Source organism: Suncus etruscus, chromosome 17 (assembly GCF_024139225.1).
Source record: "Suncus etruscus isolate mSunEtr1 chromosome 17, mSunEtr1.pri.cur, whole genome shotgun sequence".
In the NCBI taxonomy this organism is placed as follows: domain Eukaryota; kingdom Metazoa; phylum Chordata; class Mammalia; order Eulipotyphla; family Soricidae; genus Suncus; species Suncus etruscus.
Window position 1 is genome coordinate 19,152,560 of NC_064864.1, and position 12,422 is coordinate 19,164,981.

The window sequence follows — 12,422 nt, forward strand, 5'->3', positions numbered from 1 at the left end:
CCTCCTTCAGCTGGACTGTATGTACAGTGCCCATCACCAGAACATCAGTGCACATGGCCCCCATTCTGACCAGCTTCATGTTGCTTTGTTCTGGTCATACAGCTGCCCCATCACTCACGGTAGCAGAGGTTCCCTCACGCAGGACAGAAACAGACAGTGAAGGGGAGAGAGCTTAAGACTCTGAGCAGCATCCCAGAGCCAAAGAGAAAGCCCCATTGGAGGAGGACCAATAGCAGGGAGATGAGTGGATTCCCTACTTAGATTCTGCCCCAGGAACCAACAGCCTTTCCATTCTAGGTGATGTCAGCAGCTTACCACAGAAGGTGAAGATGAAAGAGAAGATGGAGGATCTAAGCCCAACTGAAAACCAACTGAGGAGAAGATGCTTTCAGAACCTCCTGAAACTTACTTCTAGGTTAATCTCTAGATCCTATTTGCATTGATCACTATATTACTAGTTAAACTGTGTGTTCTACCAATATAGATCTTAATAGCTACTATTTTGTTCTATGCCCCACTGCAAAATCCAATTTTAGTGATTTAATATTCATTTGCACAGTTCCAGGGAAATGCATATGGCCCAAAATCCAAAAAATAAAAGTAAGAGTTGAGAAAATACATATATGGATTTCCTACCACATTTGCATGAAGTGGGATTGTAGAATGATTCCCTGAAGAAGTAGGATCCTAGTAACTATTCAGCAAGTGAGGAAGACCCAAGATTTAATACATTCCCTGCAATCTGACAGAGGAGGATGGTGAGAGGAAGTCATTCAATGCCAAGTGCCTCAGGTTATTTTCCCCACAGAAGAGACAATTGCATACTTGAGAAACTTTGCCCAGAAAGTCAGGCCCTCCTCAGCCTGTGTGGTTAGCCTATTCAACAGATTTAACTATGGAAACACCATAGTTTACCTTCTTTACTTTCAGACAGTGGCTATGGAGACACCCAAGCCTGTGTTTGTGTATCTCCATAGCTGTTTTTCACAAAGACTAAGAAAGTCTTTCTGGAAGATACTCTAATGATGTCCCCTGAAGCCCAGGTTATGTTTCAAGAAGCTGTAGGGAGAGTCAGTTCTGACTGCTTTTCCAGGAGTATTAAAATTTCTCAAAAGAGGGAATTATCTGGGGGAAAAACATTAATCAGTCAGCTGTGGGTCTATGTTGAACTCCATTTACAAAGGATCTCTTTGCTCCCCTTCTCTCTCTCTTTCTCTCTCTCTCTCTCTCTCTCTCTCTCTCTCTCCCCTCTCTCTCTCTCTCTCTCACACACACACACACACACACACACCGATGATCATGGCAATATGGCAATAACCTCTATGATTAATCTGTGACAGTTATCCCCACGTCATCCCAATAGCCCTTGGAAGGAAGAACTATCACTCATTAGCTCTGTTTTCTAGGTAAGTAAAATGAGGTTCAGAAAGGCAAAGTACTTGCCAAGAGCCCCCAGAGAGAGCAGAGGAGGGTCATTGCTGAGGAACTGAACTCAACTACAGACAATCTTCTGCACAAAGGTCCAAAGGACAGAATACAGTCATACTTTTAACATATTCACTTTAAAGAAAAAGGATAGGACTTGGCAGTACCAAGCTCTCTAGGTCCCTGTTGGAATGAGATAGCTGCCCACTCTTTAGCGTACTCAAAGCCATATCTTATATGAAAGTAAAACTGAATCTACCACAGATCTACCTATAATTTAGGGGGGAGAAGAAAATTTATTTCAACCCATTTTCGTGATAGTAAAATTAGTCTCAGCTATGTGATTCAAAAGCCAAAACCAGTCAAGGTCAGAATCTTGGAGTCCTATGGTTATTTTCCTCTGCTCCAGCTTATCTAGCTTAATATTTAATATAAACTTCTAGGTGAATGAGAAGATTGCCTTTCTATTTAAAAAAAAGACTCATTTAATTTTATTTCCATTCTGTTACATTATGGATGTGACAGTTGCATACTCTTGTGGCACTCACAGGAATCCCAGTTTTAGGTGGTGCCATGGATCTCAAAAGGCAGAACCATTAGAATTCCCCTAGGGTTGATGCCAGGATATAAGCTTGCAGTTTCAGGCATTTTTGCCACTAAATTACCCGAGCCACCAGGAAACTCTTTTTCTTTTTTTTTAGATAGATAGATAGATAGATAGATGATAGATTAGATAGATAGATAGATAGATAGATGATAGATTAGATAGATAGATAGATAGATAGATAGATGATAGATAGATAGATAGATAGATAGATAGATAGATAGATAGATAGATAGATAGATAGGAGAAGGCTGGAGAGATTAGGTTTAGAGTCAATCCCCTAGCACCACCAGCAGTAACTCGCAATGGGCAAGGCAGGGAAAAAGGGAAGGAAAGAGAAGAAAAGGAAAGAGTAGGAAAGAGAAAAAAGGAAAAGAAAGAAGAAGGGATAGGAAAAAAGGAAGGAGGAAGGAAGGAAGAGAAGGAGGGAGGGAGGGTGGGAGGAAAAAAGGAAGGAAAGAAGGAAGGAAGAGGGAGGGAAGGAGGGAGACAGGGAAGAAGGGAGGGAGAGGGAGAGAGGTGAGGGAGGGAGAGAGGGAACAGAGGTGGAAGGAGGGAAGAGAGAAGTGAGGGAGAAAGGGAGGGAGGGAAGAAGGAAGAAAGGAAGAGAGGAAAGAAGGAAGAAAGGAAGGGAAGAAGGGAATGAGGAAGGGAGGAAGAGAGAGGGAGGGAAGGAGAGAGGGATGGAGGAAGAAAGGAAGGAGAGAGGGAGGAGGGAGGAAGGTCAGAAAGAAGGAAGGAAGGAGGGAGGGAGAGAGGGAGGAAGGGAAGAAAAGGGAAAGATGGGAAAGTGCTTTTCAAAATATGTATAGAACAGGATTTCTCAGGCAGAGAGACACCTACTCCAGAATTTCAAGAGTGCTATGAAAATACTGATTATTGAGCCCACAGCCAGATTAGTTGCACGACAATCTCTGGAGGAAGGCTCCTGGGATCTGTGCCTATTTTCGAATTCTCAGCCACAGCCACAGGGTTCTTTGGCTGTGTGGAGTAATAATTCCAAGCAGAGCGGAAGCTCAGCTCTCTCACTTTCAGTTTCCATTTCTCAAGTTAAGGTCATTAACATAAGTTTCCTTCTCTCCTGTATAAAAGCACATCTAGCAACCCAGTGTAAAACTCTTTGGCATTTGCCCACAGTCCACAAACAGCAAATAAAATCATCCTGAAAGCCAGTTTTCAGATTAATAGAGAAATATTCATCATGAGGTAAGAATTTTACTGCATCCTATCAAAGAATATTTGATTCTAGGATTAAACAATTTTATTTGTGTATGGTGAATTAGACTGTGTTTGATTATATCTTGTTCTATATTTACCAGATTCTATCCGTTTCTTTTACTAATTTGTGCAGTGATTTCCTTCTTCCCTTCCCTTTGCTGATGTTGTATTATCAGAGGTCTCACACATTTGGTGGTGGTGCCTTGAGTGGCAGATGGGAATGCTTCTCACTGGGAGTTTTATGGTTTTGCGGTTCTCTCTCTCTTTTTTTTTTTAAGTATAATGTGAATTTATTGAAGTGTAAAATTACCCCATAAGTGTTTAATTAAAAAACAAATAAAATAGTATAATCTTTTCATTAAAAGAATAGCTATGTATGTATACAGATGCATTGATCAAAATGTTAATTGGAGAGATGCTTTTATTTTCCTGGTAATTCTATTAACCAAGTTTAAAAAATAGTAACATTCATTTGGCATATTATCTTCTATTGAAAAGTAATTTCCATATCAAAATTAAATGGTTTTTAATTTCAACATGGAAACAATCAAGTAGAGATAAAAACTACTTTTTCTGTTACTTGCACATAATTTTCAATGAGAGAATATGAGACACAACATGGATTTCTGAATGTACATAGAAATGTTAGAATGTATTTATTTGGGTGCCATTATGACGAGTGAAGTGGTGGGACTCCAACAAGATGGAGAATCATCTATTGATATACTGAAATAAAAAAAACTATTATTTTACTCCTGGCTATGTGCTCAGAAATCACTCCTGGCTTAGGGGATCATATGGGATGCCAGGGAATCAAACTGCGGTCTATCTAGGTTCTCTTTTAAGTTGTTTTGCTCACATACATACTTGCCGGAAGGTCACACTTTTGACAGTGGTACTTGAATCTTTTTTTAGTTGTGGTGTTTCCCCCAGAGTCTCACCATTTTGTGTTGTTGCTCATGCACCTCTGGCTGCAATGCAGTTAGAAATAGCTTGCAGCATCAGCCTTAGACACCAGACTAAACATCAGGATCATACCTGAACATGCAGGTTGCACCAGAGATCAAACTTGTGCCCTTATACATGCCATGTAGATAGTATTAGCCATCTAGCCATCTCTCTGCCCCCAACTCCTGCATGTTACTTTCTATGGCTCTTTCTGATTGAGAAAGTCCAATGAGGCAACTTATACACTGAAGAAAGAATTTCTAGCAACACAGGCTGGTGGCACCTGGGGACAAGAGCAGCTTATTGAGGGCCCAGAGGGCAAGTATGCTTCAGCTCTTGCAAGCAAAACCTGACTAATGAGGTCTGGGGCTCAAGGAGAAAATACAGCTTCTTTGATTTCTCATATTTAAAAAGTTTAAATCAGACGTTCGAGGTTTCCATTGTGATGGTGGTTATTTTTTTTAAAAAAAGGGTGGAGCTTTTAAGTTTTATTTCTATTTATTTACTATAAATTATAAAGATGCCAAGTTATTCATGTTTGAGTTCAGGCACAGTGTTCCAACACCATTTCTTCCTTCTAACAATGTCCCCAATTACCCACCTGCCTACCCCCAGCCTACCTCTATGGTAAGCACTTTTTTTTAACAGTGGAAGTAGGATTTTTTTCTAAATAATATCTTTATTTAAGCACTATGATTATAAACATAATTTTTGTTTGGCTTCAGTCATAAAACGTATATCCCCTTCACCAGTGCAACCTTCCCACCATCAATGCCCCCCCCCATCTGCCTCCTCCCCTATCCCTGCTTGTCTTCGAGACAGGCATTCTACTTCTCTCACTTGTTTTTATTATTAAATTCTATATCACTTATTAACATTGCCATGATAGTTATTGTTGTAGTTATTTCTCTAACTGCACTTGTTGTGGTAAGTATGGTGAGCACTTTAAATCTCCTTTCACCATTCCGTTATCCAGAGTGACCACTCCCCTCCACTAATATCAGATTGTACCCTTCCCTGACCTTCCAGCCCCCCTCCCCACCAACAGTGGCAAGTTTCCTTTCAATGAGGTATCCTTTTCCTTGCAAAGTTCTTTAGATTTGGAAATATATTTACCCAAACTTTCCCATTGATCTACTAGACTTTCCTGTGAAGGGTAAACAAAGAGAGTATCAAAAAATAAGCCAGGTATCCTGTACCCCAACCCAATCTGTGTCCTCTATCAGCCTGCAAGCAACTATCCCGGAATTCTGAGATCCCAATTGAACAGATCAGAAATAAAGTCTAGAAAAAAATATTAAGCAAGTATCACAGGTACCCCTACACCAAATCCATCCTGCATGGTTGTATGTAAAATGAGTGACAGAAACCTAGAGTAGAGAAATGGATAAATAATAGGGATGTTGACATTAAGTGAGGCTTGTTTATAGGATACTTTAGAATAAAAAAGTAGCTATTGTAAATCATTGCCCCAAAGTAAAGTCTTCTTGGAGTCTTGCTCTTTTAGAGTAGGTTGAACCAATGCCGCTGAGAGACTGTTAGAAAGACAAATGGCATGCCAGAAAAATAGCCCATTTCTTGGGACTGGGAAAGGGCACTTGCTGTGCTTACTGCCAACTCTGGTTTGATCCCTAGCTCTGCATATGGTTCCTGAGCACTGCTGAGAGTGATCCCTCAGCTCAGCTCAGAGAGTGGCTTAAACACCAACCTATGCTCCCCACAAAAAAAGGCCGTAGCCCAGACTTCTAATTTTTTTCTTACTTTTTTATAGAAGTAACATTGCCTCCCAATATTATGTATTATGTATTCAGATGTCTATCATTATAAATTAATATAAATTAATTATAAATTAATATAATAATAAATTAATATCTGTATAGCATAGATTACCTTTAAGTCTACATGTAGCAAGTGATTGGGCAAGTGATTAGCTGCCTCTGCAGATCCAAGTGTAAGCAGTACTGTTCTGAAGAGTTCTTGCACAGGCTCATTTTTTGGAGCAAGGGGCTCCTTGTGGGTGTCTACCCTGGCCAAAAAAAACTGAGCCTGAGGTCAGCTGATCCTCCACAAAAGTAAATGGGGCATCATCAGAGCATCTGTGGCACCCAGAAACTGCTTTGAAAACTTCTCCCTCCACCTGCTAAGAGTCTTTTGGACATCTCAAGATTCAAGCTCTGTAATTGCTTTGATTGAGGTCCTGATGGAAATGTGGCAACTGTCCATGTGCTTATGGCACTGGGGTCACACATGGAGAAAACAGGGAGACATGAAATACTGGGATGTGAATTCAAAACTCTGGCACATATATCAGCACTTTTGAACTATACCTTGGTACCAATAATAAAAATCTTAAAGGGTTTTGATAAAAAGTTTTTAGAAAAGAAAAGTAAGCAATAGTCTAGATTTCTTATATAGAAAAGAACTGAAAAAATAAAATAAAATAAATTGGTAATTTTTAGATGAACATTTGCATTATGTATCTTTGTAAAGATTTCTTTCGTTAAAAAAAGGACCCCCCAAAAATAAAAAAAAATCTTTAAAGGGGGCCGGGCGGTGGCGCTAAAGGTAAGGTGCCTGCCTTGCCTGCGCTAGCCTTGGACGGACCGCGGTTCGATCCCCCAGTGTCCCATATGGTCCCCCAAGCCAGGAGCAACTTCTGAGCACATAGCCAGGAGTAACCCCTGAGCATTACCGGGTGTGGCCCAAAAATCAAAAAAAAAGGACCCAACTATGATCATGTTACTTAAATAAAAAATATATTTAAAAACAAAGGGGGGGTGCAGAGAGGTGGTGCTAGAGGTAAGGCTCTGCCTTGTGAGAACTAGCCTAGGACGAACGGCACCACAGTTAGATCCGCAGAATCCCATATAGTCCCGCCAAGCCAGGGGTGATATCTGAAAGCATAGCCAGGAGTAACTCCTGAGTATCAAACAGGTGTGGCCCCAAAAGAAAAACAAAACAAATAAACAAAATAAGATTTCTTCCTTTTACAAATGCATGCCAAAATACACATATATAATTTTAAAATTAAAAAAAAATTAACAGCATAAAAATAAATTATTTCATGCATTCAAGGAAATAGATAAAGTGATGAGTTATTGGGGCAATGTAAATTATTTGATCTTAGATAGTAATTTTAATTTTAGCAAAGACAATTATTTAATGTCAGCTTTATTTTATATTGGCATAAAACTGCAACATATTAAAGTATACCTCATGGTAATTTTAAATATATATTGGTAATAAATAGTCCTTATCCTTTAGGCACTTAATGCACCTATCACATAAGATATATATACACGTATGTATTTTCTTTTTGGGGGGGGGGGTTGGGGCCACACCAGGCATTGCTCAGGGGTTACTCCTGGCTATCTGCTCAGAAATAGCTCCTGGCAGGCACGGGGGACCATATGGGACACCGGGATTCGAACCAACCACCTTTGGTCCTGGATTGGCTGCTTGCAAGGCAAACACCGCTGTGCTATCTCTCCGGGCCCCATGTCCCCATGTATTTTCATGAAAACATTTGATGAATATTCCCAACAAATTTCATTAATTACTACACATAACATATAAAATTACATGTAATATATAAAAATATACAGTAGTATGAACCATAGTAAACATGTTTTACGTTAGCCTTGGAATTTATCTTCCGGCTAACAGTTTGCACCTGATTGCAAACCTCTCCCTATTTTTCGCACCAGTCATTAGAAACAACTCTCCAACTCGATGAATTTTCCTTTTTTTTCTTTTTCTTGATTGTGTACTTATCTGATACCCTGTAGATATTGTTTTTCTCTAACATACTTAAATTGGCTTAATGCCCTTAGGGTCCATCGTTTTTCACAAATGTCAGGACTGCCTTCTCTCTTAAGGTTGAGTAATATTCCATTATATCTGCATATATAATCACATGTCATCATTCTTTATCCTTTCATCTATCAAGGGACACATAGTTTAACTATGGGGAAAATGTTGCCAGCCAAAAGCATGCAGAGATTATCTTTGTATTTCCCTTGGATGTAACCCAGAAAGGGAATGTTCGAATCATGTGACAGTTATATTTTAATTTTTAAGGAACCCTGAAACTGCTTTCTATAGTGGTTTCTGCAGTGAACATTCACACCTACAGTACATTAAAGTCCTTTTCTCTCTGTGCTGATCAATGCTTGTCGTGTTTTCTCCCATTGTTGATAGTAGGGAGTGGTATCTTACTGGAGATTTTATTTGTATCTCTCAGAAAACAGGGATGTGTGTTTCCTAGCCGTCTTTGTCTGTAGAAGATTTATGCTGCAGATACTCCATTCTAACTCTAGTCACCCCTTCCCCACTCACCACTGATTAGAGATAGCAACCTGAGAACAACCCAAATTTCATATATTTTCAGTATCAAGGAAAAAAGCAAACACTGAGCAAGGAATGGGGTTGTGTTTGATCCCTGATACCATTCACATGGTAGGTGCTAGCTCAGCAGCACTACTACTGATGTTTGTGACCACTGGTGTCACAATAAGTGTGAATCCCTAGCCCAATGCAACAGATGTGTGTTCAGCCCTTGATCATCACAGCAACAACAGAACAAAACAAAACAACAAAGTAAAAGAAAGGGGAGAAAGAAAAAGAAAAAAAAAAGGTTCTACCCAATGTATTAGTGACAGGTATGTGTATATGAAAAAAAAGTAATTAGTTCATTAAATTATGAAATTTTAAAAATAAAATAAGCTTCACCTACCTACCTGCTCACACTTGGAAATAATTAGTGTTTCCTAAGGCTTTTTGTTCTCAATCTTCTCTCTAGTCCTAATGACATGAACACAGGATCCTAGGAGGTAACAAATAATAAAGAGAGTGTATTCGAGTGAGTGAGGTGCAATATTAAAAGATTTACAGTAAAAGTTTCACCTCATCAGACTGAGTTTACCTTTTAAACTTCAAATTCTTGTCTATTTTTACAGTGATCAACCCAATGCGAATCTCATCAAAGAGCACCTGCTCCAGCTGAAATGCCACTTTACGTGGGACTTGAAAATCGAAGACATCGAAATGCCTGATCTAGAAAACAGGATCTTTGATCAGACTGAATTCCTAGACAACCCATGCAAAACAGCAATGGGCAACCTGCTGGCCTATGTGAAATACCTGGAAGGCAAGAACCAGGAAGCCCTGGAGAGCTTGAAAGAAGCTGAGGACTTTATCCAGCAAGAATATGCTGACCAAGCAGATGTGAAAAGTCTGGTCACCTGGGGCAACTATGCCTGGCTCTACTACCACATGGGCAGGCTGGCAGAAGCCCAGACTTACCTCGACAAGGTAGAGAAGACATGCAAGAAGTTGGCAAGTCCGTTCAGCCACAGAATAGAGTGTCCTGAGCTGGACTGTGAGGAAGGGTGGGCCTTGATGAAATGTGGAGGACTTAATTATGAACGGGCCCAGGCTTGCTTTAAAAGGGCTGTGGGATCAGACCCTGAAAAGCCTGAATACAACACTGGCTATGCAATTATAACATACCGCCTGAACAATATCAAGAGAACAGGAAATACTCTGGATCCTCTAAAACGAGCCTGCAGATTAGACCCAGAAAACATGTATGTTAAAGTTCTTCTTGGGCTGTGTCTTCAGGATGTAGGACAAGAGGATGAAGGAGAACAGTACATTGAAGAAGCACTGGCCAGCAAGTCCTCACATACCTATATCCTTCGGTATGCAGCCAAGTTTTATCGAAGAAAGGGCTCTGCGGAGAAAGCTCTTCGGCTCTTGAAAAGGGCCTTGAAGGACACCCCCACCTCTGTCCTACTGCATCACCAGATAGGGCTTTGCCTCAAAGGACAAATAATCCAACAGAAAAAGGGCTCACACTGGCAGCGCAGATGGCAGAATCAAGAAGATATTGCAGAAATGGCGAAGTTAGCCATCACTCATTTGGAATTGGCTCTGAAATACAAGCCCACTTTTATACTTGCTTATAGAAATTTAGCAGAAATTTACGTAGAAATAGGTGAGTACAGCAAAGCTGAAGATACTTACCAAAAAGCGTTACATTTACCTATGGAATCTCTCACAAAAGAAGAACAACAACAATTACATTACCACTATGGACAATTTCAGGAATTCAAGATGAAATCTGACGTAGATGCAATTACCCATTTTTTAAAAACAGTAAAAATAGAGAAGGCATCTTACTTAAGAGATCAAAGTCTCAGTGCTTTGGAGAAGCATGCCTTAAAGAAACTCCAGAAAAACGAATCTGATGTGGAAGGCTTGAGCCTTCTTGGTTTCGTGCAGAAGCAGAAAGGAGAAACAGATAAGGCCCTGGAGAGCTATGAGCGAGCCCTGAGTGTGGCTATTGACAGTATGATCTCTGTGGAACTGGGACCCACAAAGCAGCAGTCCTGATGCTCACTTGGTATTTCACAGTCCATTCCATCATAGAATAACTGAAGAAATCCAACATGTGGCTTTTGAAATATTTCTTCTAGTAGGTACTTGTGACAAAACTACTTGTGGCTTTCTAAAACATATGCTGTAATTCCTTGCACTGCTTATAATTTAAATTTTATATATATTAAAACCTGATATATAACAACTCTATGCAGAAGACAGTGAAAAAAATGTCCTTATTTCCACGTCTGGTAGAGAAATCTTTTTTTTTTTTAGTTATATATATATATACACACACACACCAACAACAATTTGTTTAGTAGATTTGTAGCAAATTAAACACTGAATTTACATAAATAAAATATTTAATTAATTTTATCAACAAGAGCTTTCAATGCTTACTAACCACAATACGATAGAGATATGGGGGGAATTATTTTTTTCCTCCATCCACGTTAGGTTCATTGGAAGACCCCATCTGTGAAAAACTAACCCCCAAGTTAGCACAATACACATTTATTAAAACATGTATCACATATACATAGCCACATACATGATTGTATTACCATAAACATTGAATCCCTGAGTATGGATCCTTGAATTAAAAATGTAAAATAAGCTGTAAAATTATATGTAGAATTGGAATGCAAATTCTATGAAGTAATCATTATTTCACAGCTTCTTAAAAATATTTTTAATTTAAACACCTTGGTTACAAACATGATTGTGGTTGGGTTTCAGTCATATAAGATGACACCCCCCATCACCAGTGTAAAATTCCCACCACCAATGTCCCAAATATCCTTCCTCCCCTCCCTACCCTCACCTGTACTCTAGACAAGCTTTCTCTTTCCCTCATATGTTCTCATTGTTAGGATAGTTGCAATGTAGTTATTTCTCTAACTAAACTCATCACTCTTTGAGGTGAGGTTCATGAAGTGGGCTGTAACGTCCAGCCCTCCTCTCTTTTGTCTCTGAAAATTGTTGAGAAATATCTTTCATGTTTCTTAAAACCCATAGATGATTGAGACCATCTCTGACTTATTTCACTCAGCATAATAGATTCCATGTACATCCATGTACAGGAAAATTTCATGACTTCATCTCTCCTGACGGCTGCATAATATTTAATTGTGTATATGTACCACAGTTTCTTTAGCCATTCATCTGTTGAAGGGCATCTTGGTTGTTTACAGAGTCTTGCTATGGTAAATAGCGCTGCAATAAATATAGGTGTAAGGAAGGGGTTTTTGTATTGCATTTTTGTGATCCTAGGGTATATTCCTAGGAGTGCTATAGATGGATCATATGGGAGCTCAATTTCAAGTTTTTAGAGGAATCTCCATATCGCTTTCCATAAAGGATGAATTAGATGGCATTCCCACCAGCAGTGGATAAGTGTTCCTTTCTCACTGCATCCCCGCCAACACTGCTTTGGAGTTTCTCCCAAGTCCTGCATATATAATCCGACTCTGCTCCAGAAACAATTTTTTCTTGGTGTTCCATGGTCTCTGTGGGCCTGTCCCTTGATGTCCTGGCACTATCCCACATCTTCCACTGATCTCACCACTATACTTCCATGGACCTCTGGTCTGTTGCTGTTGCTGTTCTGTCCCTTTGAGTCTCCTTGACTCTTCGTGGCAAATACTTGTGAATTGCTGCTTTCCTGCCATTCAGCCAGGCACAAGTGAGGGATCAAAGGAAGCTGCTAGTGTAGAAGATACCTGTTCTGTGTCCTATCCCCTTTTAAGTGCTCCCTATCTCCGACCCCTCATCATGTCCAATGTCCCTTTGACTGGCAACATCTCATATAGATGAGATTTAAAATGACCACGTGTAGGGTTGG

General features: G+C 39.7%; 1 protein-coding gene across 1 annotated transcript; it reads left to right on the forward strand.

The window, feature by feature from the left end:
* Positions 1–3,104: 3,104 nt before the first annotated feature.
* LOC125995033 (interferon-induced protein with tetratricopeptide repeats 1-like) lies at positions 3,105–10,591 on the forward strand. The gene is made up of 2 exons (XM_049764572.1): positions 3,105–3,235; positions 9,154–10,591. The coding sequence occupies exons 1-2, from the start codon at positions 3,231–3,233 to the stop codon at positions 10,589–10,591; spliced, it is 1,443 nt and encodes a 480-aa protein (XP_049620529.1). The 5' UTR covers positions 3,105–3,230.
* Positions 10,592–12,422: the final 1,831 nt, after the last annotated feature.